Here is a 14136-nt window from a genome sequence, read left to right on the forward strand (position 1 = left end):
TCATATATATTGAATTTACTACTTTTTAGATAGTACTGATTACTTGCTTCCTTTCAATAACCATCGTACGTCTTTCTCAGGACTATAAAGAACACTGCCCTTTCTTATTCTTATCTTTTAATTTGGTTTTGCTAAAATTGATATATGTAATCCAATTTCTACGGGAGTTTTGTTTTGTTTTTTTTTAATTATTGTTATTTATTAATTTTTTAATTAATGGTGGATCATCCACCGTGGATGGGGCATACTGAAACATTTTATAATTTAGTTGTAAGCAGCAAAACAATTAAACAAGAAGCCTTATAAAGAGACAAGTACTCCTCATCCGAACAGGAAACAATTAATAATTAGTTGGAATCAAGCGTTTTCTTGTAAATGGGGACCGGAATGTTGCAAATTCCGGCTGCAATAGCGCCGTAACAGGCCGACGGACTCTTACTTTGCACGCACTACATAGCTAGAAGCCTCCAAAAATGTTGAATTCTACCTTCAGATCAACAGATCACTCCCAGGAAGCAATCATTCTGGTCCTTGTTTCCAAGCATTTGCATTCCTGATCTTCTTTCTGAGGCTGTTTTAGTTGCAAGGGTGAGGACAAGCGTGCAATGTGGAGAGGGTTTATCTTTTGAGTTAATATTAGTTAATTGATAGAAAATCATAGGTCGACATGATAAGATTAATGTGAACTAATTAGCAAAACTGCAGCCAGGAATGGAAAAAAGGCATAACCAACTCAAACTAAGTTATTAGGGGTGGCAAAATAAAATTAAAAAAACAAAGATCAGTAATCTTAGAATTTAGAGAGAGAGAGAGAGAGATCCTCCATTCCTCCTTTGTAGGAGGACATTGAGAAGGACATGAGGATCTCCTTTCTATTATGGAAATTCCAACATGCAACAGATTTTCTCTTTCTTTGAGTTTGAGAACCTTCGTCCTATCTGCGATCAGGTACCCTTCAAGAAAAGAATATACGTTCTTTTCTTAAGATCCTCTATAATTCTCCATTGTTAATGTAATAGAAAACAGTATGATCATGGAAAGGCTAAAATCTTAGTAATTTATCATGGTACGCCCCATATTTAAGAAAAGAAACACTAGTACTGTACGTACGTACATATATTCATTTGATCAGTTTGAGGTTTATTTCCTACCTTTTCATAGAATTTAGTTTGTTTTGATTGGTGTTTTTTGGATTATTCAGGGGGCCTCCCATCTCAGCTAGAGCCGAGCAGTTGCAGCTCCGGAAAGGTGTAGTAACTGGGTTGATTTCCTGCATAAACTTTTGACGTAAATCTTTGTCTGAAGTTCATGACCTAATAATGCCTTCCACTTCTGCAACTGCTCCGTCGTCGAAATCTCCACCTTCACCGGCCTCTCCACCGCCGTCGAACGCGTCGTCAAATTCCACACCGCCTCCATCATCATCACCATCACCACCCACACAATCGTCGCCTGAAGAATCCCCCCAGGCACCACCTCCATCAAAAGGTTCATCTTCACCACCTCCGCCATCTTCCTCTGATAGTACCTCTCCTCCGCCGCCCCCTGCAAAAAACGGTTCAGGTTCCCCACCAACCAATGTCGTACCTCCACCACCCCCACCCCAATCCCATTCTTCATCAGGCGGATCACATCCGCCACCTCCACCCAAAGTCTCATCGTCTACGCCTTCGTCTGGTTCTAATAACTCCTTATCCAGTTCATCAATATCTACCAATCTACCTGTAATACTAGGAGTTACAATTGCACTAGGCTTGTTTCTACTTGTCGTGATTATTGTCTGTGCCTGCTCAAGGAAGAAGAAGAGAAAGAATTATGATCATAATATGCAAATGCATTATTACTATGGAGATCCTTCACAAAAAGGTACCAAACCCATAACCTTGTTTTTTGCTTCCAACACATGAACTTGTCATAGTCGTTGAATATGGAATATATTTTAGCAAGCCTAATTTTCCTCATCAAACATGGAATTGTTTGCTTGGTACTTTTTTTGCATTTGCTTTGGGCGTGAGTAACTATATTTTCTAATTAAGTTGCATTCTTATGAGAAATATGAACTTGGTACAATTTGCATACAACCCAGTACTGACTTCTCATACGTCTATGCATGCTAATTAAGCAATAAGCGCAGATCGAACTGCTTCGTCATGTTGTGGTCATTACCATATTCCTATAGTCTATATTATTTTACTGTGCAGGCCGTAATAGTACTCATGAATACTACAACAATTCAACTCAACCCAACTGGCACAGTAGTCCCCAAGGGGGCCATGTTGTCAGGCTGCCGACACCAACAGGCATAGCGGGATCAACTGCAGGGGCCTGGCCAGCTGCGACCCCTCCACCCCCGCACATGATGATGTCAGGTAGCGGCGACATGAGCACGAATTTCTCAGGCCCATACAAACCCCCCTTGCCACCTCCCTCACCAAATATTTCTCTTGGATTCAACAAGAGCACCTTCAGTTATGAGGAGCTAGCGGCTGCTACCGATGGTTTTTCGCAGGCCAATTTGTTGGGTCAGGGAGGATTTGGTTATGTGCACAAGGGTGTAATGCCTAATGGACAGGAAGTTGCGGTGAAGAGTTTGAAGTCGGGAAGCGGGCAAGGAGAAAGAGAGTTCCAGGCTGAGGTTGAGATCATTAGTCGCGTTCACCATCGACATCTTGTGTCACTTGTTGGATATTGTATTGCCGGTGGGCAGAGGATGTTGGTTTACGAATTTGTTCCAAATAATACCTTGGAATATCACCTTCATGGTAATTAGTCTCTTTAGAATGCAAATTAATTGGTCAAATTTATTTATTTTCGTCAGCTTAAAGTTTCTGGTGTAACTGGTATTTTAGAACAAAACTTAAAATAAATTGATGTAATTTAATTATTGTAATAAGTCATATCTACTTGATTGTATTTTCCCAAAAGAACATACATTTTATGATAATTTAACTAAGATCCGTTTGAATAGTAAGATGAGATGAGATGAGATGGTTTTAGATAAAAATTAAAAGTTAAATAAAATATTGTTAGAATATTATTTTTAATATTATTATTATTTTTTATATTTAAAAATTTTGAATTATTTATTATATTTTGTGTGAAAATTTAGAAAAATTATAATGATAAAATGAAAAGAGATGAAACAATTTATGCATACAAGCGGAGCTAGGGTCTTAAGATTGAATCTTATCTCCTTTTTTTTTATTAATAAAATTTATGGAATAAATGATAATTTACGAAGTTTTACGCTTTTATATTAGTCCTTACGAAGTTACTATTTATTTCTTATTTGAAAAAGTAATCATTTTAACTATTTAAGTATTTGGTTGTGGCAGCTTCGTCATATTTTTGCTAAGAAAGTATATGTTTTATTGGTTGCAGGAAAGAATCTCCCGACCATGGATTGGCCAACTAGGCTTCGCATTGCAGTAGGATCTGCAAAAGGACTCGCATACCTTCATGAAGATTGTAAGAAATTCACTCTCTCTCTCTCTCTCTCCCTCTCTCTCTCTCTCTGATAGTTGTCTCATTTGTCGTTGAAATCATGTGAATATGCAGGCCATCCTCGGATCATTCATCGTGATATCAAAGCAGCTAACATTCTCCTTGATTACAACTTTGAAGCCATGGTATTGTCCTTCGTCCAGTTCTGCTACACATAAACATGTCTACTTGATAAAATGTGTAGAGTGACAGAATTTCCCATCACTTTATCTGCTATGATGCTTATGCTGCTGAAGCCTCACTCATTTCCCAATGTTCATTGTTCAGGTGGCTGATTTCGGACTGGCTAAGCTGTCTTCTGACAATTACACTCATGTATCTACTCGTGTCATGGGAACATTCGGGTATGTTGCATCTCTGATTATCTTTGATTAAAGGTATGCCATGAAGCATATTCAAGATGACCATTGCCATTTTTTTTTCATGTTAAAACGATCAAGGTCTGTACTCGTCAATAGGTAACAAATTATATATGATGAAAGAGTTTTGCTTATGAAAGATGTGAAAAGATGTTGTTAATTGTTAATAATTGCCTAAAAACTATACAAGAAATTAGAAGAAGCCAACTTGCAGGCTTAGGAATGATCACCTTTCTCAAGAATAAACCTGAAGTTAATGTGCATACTTTTACAACACCGTTGTGTTTTGATATCTTAAACTAGATTGGATTAGGGTAGTCAGCAAAGAAGGGGAGAAAGTATCAATAGTAAGATGTGTTTGGCGAGGAGGAAATTAATTGAGAGAGGGATGGTAGAAAGATAGTCTAAATCACAATTTTTCTTAGATATCTCCATCTGCAATGCAGAGTAAAATTTGGAAGTGAATTTACCAATAAGGAAAACTTCTTGATGTGCCTTTAATGCAGGTATTTGGCTCCAGAGTATGCAGCGAGTGGCAAGTTGACTGAGAAATCAGATGTTTTTTCATATGGTGTCATGCTCTTGGAATTAATAACAGGGCGGCGACCTGTGGATCCTTCAAGTGCAATGGATGATAGCTTAGTGGATTGGGTATGTACTTCCTCTACTTGTCAAGTTTTGAGTATTTGCAGTTTAGAATGTATTGCTAGTTAAAAGAAAACACATCTTTATTCCCCTCTTTGTACTGTAACCTCAAAGATTTTCTGCAAATTTGTGACAAATTGCAGGCTCGGCCACTTATGTCTCTTGCTTTGGAAGATGGAGAATATGATGAGCTGGTTGATCCATTCTTGGAGAAGAATTACAACCTCAACGAGATGGCACGTATGGTAGCCTGTGCTTCTGCCAGCATTCGTCATTCTGCTAGAAAGCGCCCGAGAATGAGCCAGGTATGAATATCTAAATTTTGTTAGAATATAATTGAACGAATTAAATTAAGTTTTTGTAGACAATAACCGATTTTAACATGGTATCAAAGTCACTTTCAAGTTCATATCCTGAACTTGAATCTCTGTAATGAATGGTTCATTAATGCGAACAATAAACACTCCTTTAACTCAATGGTAATATCTTCATGGAAAATAGATTGCACGTGCGTTGGAGGGTGATGCATCATTGCTAGATGACTTGAAAAATGAGGGAGTGAAGCCTGGCCACAGCTCCGTTTACAGCTCAGCCGGGAGCTCAGACTTAGATACCAATACATTTAATGCTGACATGAAGAAGTTCAGAAAGACGGCACAGGCTAGCCCTGAATTTGCAAGCGGAGAGTATGGCACATCCAGTACTGAGTCCCGCGAGATGGGCATTGAAGAGAACCAAAAGTGATGAAAGTATTAACTTCTGAGTTCTGCCAGTAATCCAGTTGTTTCCAAGTAAATTTGGGGTTTCTTGAGGTGACTCTAAAATATCTGTACTTCCATTCATCCTTAATGAACTGATTTATTTCCTTTCCGAACTTGGATATGTACCATTGCATTTATACGCATATACTAAGCAATTGAGGCAGATCTAGCTTACATATACATAGAGAGATACATCTCTCTCTCTCTCTCTCTCTCTCTCTCTCTCATACACACACAGAGAAGAGGATGAAACTCCAATTTTATTAACTAACTCTCTTTTGGCAAATAAGTATCTTTTACAAGGGAAGTCCCAAGCCAAGCTTGGAAAAACTACAACCTGTAAACTATACCAATTACATTTGTACAAAGAAAACAACTTATTAAAGTACCATGTAAAGAAGGAACATAGCCGAGAGCTATGTCAAATACAAGGTAGACTAGCTTTGTCCATTGTAAAAATTACCTGTGTTTAGGTAGCTGAGAAAGAGGGTGGCAGCAAAATGTGTTACCAACAATACCATAACTAGCAAAATTGTCGGCCAAAGCTACCTTTTCTGTATATACATGAACTATGTTGAATGAAAAGGATGCATAATTTTTACATGATGTCATGCCAAAAACTCAAAATATCTTTAAGGAGGCTCAGAGGTGCATTCTTAAACCAATTTATTATGAATAAATAGTCTGATTCAATAACCAGATCGCACAAGTTTTAGTGCTAACAATTCAACAAATGTGTTTGTGCCACTTCCCAAGAAGCAAGAGTAGGATTTGAGCCCCTTCCCCTCCCCCTCCCCCAACAAGTTTTAGGACTAGTTAAATTTCAGTGAAATCTAAAATATAGCTAAATTTTGTATAAATAACCTGCATTGGACTAACTAAAAACGTTTAGCTTCAACTTTGAACTACAGTAACTCTACAAGAAATTCCAAAGTTGGAGAGTCAATTCACTCATCAAACTCATATTTTATTCACAAATAATCGACAAGAGTCTTTTTCCTTCTTATTCACAAATTTTATTCATAAGTTGAAATTATTGACAATGGACAAATTTTAATTAATATATGGAGTGTATTTGTAAAATATAAAAAAATTATTTTAAAAAAATATTATTAAAATATATAATATTATATTATTATTTTAACTTTGAAATTGATAGTCCAATGTGAACTAATTTCTTCAATGACTTTGACTTTTGGTAAAACTTTAACTTTTAGCTAAATTTTGAACTTGACAATGACTAGACCATTAGCCATTGCCAATCTTCTAATCCCAAGTTACTTTTGAAGGACCCGTCAATGTTGAACTTGAGCTTCGCCATGGTAGGCTGGAGCCACTTAAGCAAAGAAAAACTCTCTCACAAGCAAGATTTATTGGTAAAAATAATAATGTACGTTATATTGAAGACTGGTGTATAGGTGGATGTTCTCCCCCATGAAAATTCAATAGGCATGGGGGATTTTGTGTAAGGGACGTTACATACAAGTTTTTGGTCGTTGCCCATTAATGCACAAATCCTTTATGAGTCCCAAATGCTATTTTATAGATCTAGCAACTTATAATATCTGTGAAATTAAGTTGTTTAGATCTGCTAAATAAGATTAATTCAAGTTGCTTCAAGCAAAGCAAAATTCCTATAAGTTCATATTTTTGCTCCTCTTATCGCCCACGTCAAATTGTTGTGATTCCACCTCTATGTCTTAAGAGGTTACTGGAGTCTCTTAAAATAATTTCACACTTCAAAATCAAGAGTTTAAGATAGTTGCTCTAGGAGAGCTTTTATTTTGTACGTTCACTTTTTTCACACTCTTCTAATTAGTGTACGTAAAACTTTTATTTATAAAGTTTTCTAATGGGGTGATTAATTAACTTTTCTGCAGTTAAGTGCTAGTGGTGGTAGTTACTTAACTCTTTGTGGTAGAGAGTTAACTAATTGCTCATAACTTCTCCATCCATGTAGACACTATGGGTCATGGGGTACCCACTACTAACACATCCCACTTGTTCACAATGGGTGTCGTGTCCATTAACAATCTTCTTCTGATCTCTCAATCAATTATCTCTCATACAGAAAATGAAGTGTGCAACCTAACGAGGAGACAAATGGTAGGAATACTATATTTTGTCAAAATTCACGAATCTAATATTACAAAGTGGATTAAAGATGAAGGGTCTAATCCATTTGATTAAATTTATTGGACTATGATTTATTCATATATAACCAATATACACTAATTTTTAATTTTAAAAATGTGCACTTGTAACAATAAACAAACCTCTCTGTTTTGGACGTGTTTCACCGACAACCGATCTCGACTATTAACCTATGACAAGAAAAGATGTGGCCTAGTATGCCTCATGCATCTCTGATGCCTGAGTTAGAGATCTATATGTATTGTTTTGCAATGAGGAATCAGAAAAGTTACCTAGAACTGCTAACACAGGTCCTTTATATAGAGATGGAGTATTGTTGATAAGGATAGTTCAATCCCTTCCTCAGATTCCGGGGTCTTGATTATCAAATTCCCGAGATTTGCTTTAAAAAGGAAATGATTAACATATCGAGTGCCAATATTGCAAATATTTCACTATTCCCCATAGGTGGACAAAAGCTCCGACTATTCCAACTCCATCTGAGTTTCGATGTAGTCGATGTTTTCGGAAGTCGGAGTCGGAGCTAAGGTAGAGGGAACTCCATCCGCCATTCTTTCTTATAAGCCTTACATCATATATTTTGTTTTTAATTATTTGTTAATTGAATGATTTAGGGTTCAGAAATTGTTGAAGTTGCTTGGGAAATTTGTTGTTCTTGTGGTTTTTGTTGTTGATTTATTGTTTGAATGGAGGATTTATATTTTGAGTGGTGCTACTCTATCGTCTCTATGCGCTCACTCTGTGTGCCGCCTAGTGCAAATTGTACTTTTTTTTATTTCAAATATTTAAAAATATATATATATATATATCAATACATTAATAGTCATTTCCTTAATTATTAAAAAAGAAAATTTAAAAAAAATTAAATATATAAACGGTTAAAATGATGGGGCAAAATTAGGAGGTATACTATCATTATTCTTCTATTTTTAAGGTTTTAGTCATGAGATTTGTGAGATTTTGTTTGGAAAAAATTGAATGGTGCCCTTCAAACAAGGTCCGCTTGATGTTCGCTCGAGTGTGGCTCGAGCGAACATCACACAGATTGTTCACTCGAGTGTGGCTAGAGCGAACATTCAGTTTTTGTGTTTTATTTTTTTTAAAACCACAAACACGACTAGACACATATGTTTTTCATTTTCAATATGTTTTCAATGTGTAGATAATTTTCATAATATGTTAAATGATTGTTTGTTTCACATTGATGCTACACCATCTCACGACGATTCTCTACAAGAGGATGACGTACAGCCGTTGGAGTCACCAACATGTACTTCGGGCCGTAGACCCCCATTTAGAACAACTACCTTCTATGCAAGTAATCAAGTCATAATATATCTAAAAGATGTTGATATACTTAATAAGGAGGAAGAATTGATGAATGTTGAGGCCGATCCACCAGCACGACCTAGTAAAACAAGGTCGTAGACATGTGAACATTTTATTAAAGTTCTCGGTGATCGTGAGAACTTGCATGCTTGATGCTACTATTGTGAGAAATTATATTGTTGTCATTCAAAGAAACAAGGCACGCCATTATTAATAGCACATCTTACGAGCTGCCAGTGGTAAAAGATACACAAAGGGTTGGTGGCAATTGATCATACGAAACTAAGTTACAAGACTTCTACGGCCACTGATGGCACAAATATTAAGAAACTTTCAATTCCTCAATACAGTGATAAGATATTGATGGATGTTCTTGTTGAGATGATCATTACTAATGAGATGCCTTTTACAACGAATGACAAGGCAAGCTGCTGCAAATTTGTGCACACTTTAAAGCCGCGATTTCCCATATCTTCATGGTATACGGTGATGCATGATTGTTTGAAAATGTATGCCGAGGAGAAGGCAGTGATTAAGGAAATGTTTGTTGCCACTAACTAGAGAGTGTCATTTACAATTGATACATGGACCTTCATACATAATGTGGGCTACATGTGTATCATAGCCCACTTTATTGACAGTGAGTTGACATTGCAGAAGCGAATTATTGATTTCAAAGAAATTGTTGATCACAAGAGTTCATCCATTGGTAAGGATATTGATGAATGTATAAAGGATTGGGGATCAAAAAAGTGTTTTGTATCACGGTTGATAATGTTAGTGCAAATGACACTACCATTGTTTGATTCAAGCGGAATATGATGATAAATGATGATCTCATTCGTGAGCACCAATTTATTCATGTTCGATATTGTGCTCATATCATCAACCTCAGTTTTTGAGGGGTTAAACTAGGTTGATGATTTCATTACTAAAGCTCCAAACCTTGTGAGATATGTGAGAGCTTCCCTCAATGGCTCTACCAGTTTAAGATAATAGTCGAACAGTTTGAGATTTCATCTTCCAACATGTTGCAATTGGACGTTCTGACTCGATGGAACTCTACATATATGATGTTGAATGTAGTGCAGAAGTATCAACCATCGTTCGAGCGGATGGGGGCATGATGTATGCTTTGTTGGAGTCCATTGGGGAAAAGGGGGCTCAGTGCATTAGACGCAATTGATTGGGGCTTTTTGACCACTTGCAACAGAGTTGTACTGGTAGTGTGAGTTTGTTGAATGCTATGATTATGAGGATGAAATTCAAATATAATAAAAATTGGAGAGATGTTTAGAAGATAAATAGATTATTATTTGTGGCTGCAATCCTTTACCCACGATAGAAGTTGGCGATTCCATAATTTTGAATTAAGGACGACCTTGGTGATGAGAACGCTGATCAATTTATTAGAAAGGTTAAATGTGATATTCATGTTTTATATAGCCATTACAACAGCAGTGGTCAGTCTTCAACCGAAGATGATAGCTTCTCATGCTTGACCGACTCGACATCTTCCTTAGATAACACAGATGCACAGAGTTCAAATTTATATCGGCTACAATGATATCATCAAAACTATGCATTGTAAGTTTGAGCTTGAGCGTTACTTTATAGAAGATGTCGAGACACCTAGTAAAACACTCCAGATATTAACTTGGTGGAAAATGAATTATGATAGGTTTCTAGTCTTTTCCCAAATAGTCAAGGATGTATTAGTAATTCATATCACTACGATTGTCTCTGAGTCGGTATTTAGTACCGAAGGTCGTGTCTTGGATGCTTATCAGAGTTCATTGTTTTCAACCACCGTCGAGACCCTTGTTTGCATACAAAACTAGTTAAGTTCAATGCTCATTGGAGTAAATACCGTTGATGCCGAGAGCTATAGGCTTGAATCGGATAACTTTATGGTTTTAAATGATTATTTACATAATTTTAATGTTTTCATTATTTAATTTATAATTTATATGATTTTGTAAATCTAGCTGTAAACCCCAAACTAATTGTGGATGACTGAGACAGACGCATCTTGGAATGGAGAACCCCCCTGGCCCCTTTATTGGTGAGAAACTCAATACCATGATTACCATCATGCAAAATCCATCAGAGTTAAAAGTAGATGTGAGTTCATAATGTGTCTTATTTTATGTCATATATCACTTAACTATAGTTTAGAAGTCTATAGTTAAATGACTAAAAAATATATAATGCATCTGATCAGTAAAACTTCATGCAGGAAATCATTATCGAGTATTGAGTTGACGAGTCATCGACTCAAATGCATGAATTGTCAGGACTGATGCGGGGGATTGTGGTTATTTGAATAAAATGTATGACATTTTTTATATTTTGGCATTGTGAGTTTAAATTTATTGCGAATTAGTAGTTTTAAATTTAAATTTCTCATTTGCACACATTAAATCACATATTTTTATATTGTACATGATTTAGTCATTGTATCTAAATTTTAACTTTCTAACTTATTTTTACAGTATTTTAGATTTTTTAATTATTTTTTTACATTATTTTTTCTTTTTATTTTTAAAAAAATATTTTTAAACATGAATGGACTAATAATTAGGCCTTGGATATTGGGCTGTGGGCCCATATCCAATCTAAGCAAGGCAAGTCCACATCCACTCCGATTGGAGCTATGAGTTCCAACTCCAAATTCCAATTGGAGTCGAAAATAATTTTTACCTTTGACCCCAGTCAGAGTCAAAGGTCGAAGGTGGGCATTCCGTCTCTGTTAGAGTTGGAGCCCACTACTGTTATTCCCTTAGGAGTAGATATCTTTGAAAGGCGACATTACCATATTAATCTTGTTGAGGGTGCGATCTCACGGTGGCGTACGCCCACGGACATTTTAACTTGTTGAGCCTTACTCCGTATAGTTGACCCGTCTGGTGGAGATAAAATATTCTCTCCAACCTTTCACTAAAAAATAAATGGAAGGCGACGCGGTAAAGATGTTGTTTCCTTTACAGAAAGTCCATAATAATAAATTTTAAAAAGAAATATTCTACTCATAGTCCGGTCCAGCTTCTCATACTCCACACGAACTTCCACCTGGCAAACCGGTTCAAAACATCATCCGGTTTAATGGTCCAATGTGAAATCGCATTCCAGGTCTATTTTCTTCCTGTAAAACCCTCCCCCCCGAGACGACTTCTCTCGCGTCTCCCTCCCTGAAACTCAACTTCTTCCGCTCTCAAGGCAATGCGACAGAGCTCCCCGAAACGAATTTCCCTCTCTCGCTACGTTGGAAACTCATTTCCCTCTCTTGAAATCCCCGAAACTCTTCCCCTCCGCGACACTCCCGCTCTCGCCTCTCCCTCCTTGAAAACTTCTTCGAATCAATTTCTTCCTCCCTTGACTACCACTACCACAAAGGGAGAACAGAGGAGATCGACTCCCAAAGCCGCGACGACGGATTCAGCGTGACCCCCAGAGAAATCACATATCTCGACCCCAAGATAAGCTCCCTGCCACTGTTGGGTAATTGTTTCAAATGTCGTGTAAATTTATTTCTGTGTTTGTATCTCATTGTTATGGTGATTGTAATGTAATCTGGGCTGTGAAAATATGGAGTGATATGGATTGATAATGCCACTAGGAGAAATGAATAGCAAGTGTTTGTTAAAACGACTCAAAGAAAATATTGGCTTGGAATATTGAAGCTCTTTCAGCTGAAGTAATTTGTAAAAATAGTGAGTAGATGGGAAGGGATATGAAGTTGATAGATTGTAAAAACAACTGAAATAATTGGCTTTTAATGCAATTTTGGTTGATCAACTCTGTTACACTTGTTTGGGCCTTGGGAAAATTCTCTATCAGGCTCGACTTGGACCCCATGTAGAAAATTTTCTGGATGGATAAACAATTATAGAACTTTGATGTCGTGGGGGTTTTATGAGATTTTTTTTTTATATATTTGAGAGAGCTATTATATAAATTACGGTGGAAGGAGGTACAGTGAGGATTTGGAGTCCACTCTGATCCATAGTTATTACCTTACTATTATTTATCTATATGGATTAAAGTTTTACTGGAGTAAGTAATTACATTTATGTTCATCAAGCCATGTTAGTTACTGATTGGTGGGATTGATCCTTCTGATTATATGCATACAAATGATCCAAATTTTTTGTTATTTTTATGGCATGTTTTTGTTTCTAAAATTCATATTGCATTCTTCTCATGTTGATATAAAATATTTGTCTGGTGTTCCTAATGGTTTGAGCCAGTTTTTTATATGGTGAGAGCATTAGCTTTTATTATGATTCGCTTACCTCTACCATCATGATGTTTGGCTAGCCAATTTCTTGGTTGAGTTAGTTCTGTGCTTTGATTTTTTTAGATTAGTAACAACTGAATGATGATCAAGTTCAGGTGTATATTTTGATTGGAGTATGAGTATCCCAACGAAACCAAGAAATTGGCTGTACTGTAATGCATGACTGTGTGATGAAACAATTGCATGAAGTGTCTGTGTGTAAGTGTATCATGCACATGCGAGTTGTATACACCACTAGCCAGAAATTTTACCGACAATAGTACCCCACCTACTGCACATTCCTTCATTCTAAATATCTAATAATGGCCGATTTATGGGTATATATATATGTATGTATACATATATATATATATATATGTGTGTGTGTGTGTGTGTATATATATTTACATACCTCATACCTCATACCTCATCCGTTTGTTGCAATTATAAGCTAATTGGTTTATTTTTGGATGATTTGGTAGATAATATTAGAAGTTTTAAATGACTCCATTTTAAGGCAATGACATAAACTGTTATTATTAGGAATTTGTAGTACCAAAGACAATGACATAGGATGTTATTATTGTGTTTGCCTTCAGTACTACAAATTCCAATAATGATAGACCATTATTTGATAATATACTCAGGATACTTCAGACATAAATAAAGTGAAATAACCACAAGTTGCATGCATGCGTGAGCTGCAGTTTGGTAAATAGACTATGTGGTAAATAGAGTTTGGATTCTTGAATTCCTATCTATATTGCACCCAAGGTATCCGTTTACCAATAACACAGCAACCTATGTTTATCTATTTTCCAATGACAATGTTTATCTATTTTTCAGCAAATGACAAGTTCAAGTACCAATACCGGTTCAAGTTCGTGGACTTCAAGAGGAAAAGAGAAACCAAGTTTGGACAAGCCACTTTGCTACTGTGGCATTCCATCGAAACTTCGTATATCTGGGAAGGGTAATAGTTTTGGCAGAAGATTTTACAACTGCCCAAACTATAAGATCAATAAACAATGTGAATATTTTGAATGGATTGATCATGAAAGTCAACAAAATCCATGCTGCAAGATGACGTTAGAGTTAGCTCAAC

The 14136-nt window shown here is 36.4% G+C and overlaps 1 protein-coding gene across 1 annotated transcript; it reads left to right on the top strand.

Annotated features, from left to right (window-relative positions):
* The first annotated feature begins 777 nt into the window (after window positions 1-777).
* Window positions 778-5446, top strand: LOC108995334 (proline-rich receptor-like protein kinase PERK4). The gene is made up of 9 exons (XM_018970883.2): window positions 778-948; window positions 1202-1866; window positions 2202-2762; window positions 3382-3468; window positions 3559-3629; window positions 3772-3848; window positions 4370-4514; window positions 4652-4813; window positions 5010-5446. The coding sequence occupies exons 2-9, from the start codon at window positions 1320-1322 to the stop codon at window positions 5250-5252; spliced, it is 1893 nt and encodes a 630-aa protein (XP_018826428.1). The 5' UTR covers window positions 778-948; window positions 1202-1319; the 3' UTR covers window positions 5253-5446.
* Window positions 5447-14136: the final 8690 nt, after the last annotated feature.

Source organism: Juglans regia, chromosome 7 (genome assembly GCF_001411555.2).
Source record: "Juglans regia cultivar Chandler chromosome 7, Walnut 2.0, whole genome shotgun sequence".
NCBI lineage: Eukaryota > Viridiplantae > Streptophyta > Magnoliopsida > Fagales > Juglandaceae > Juglans > Juglans regia.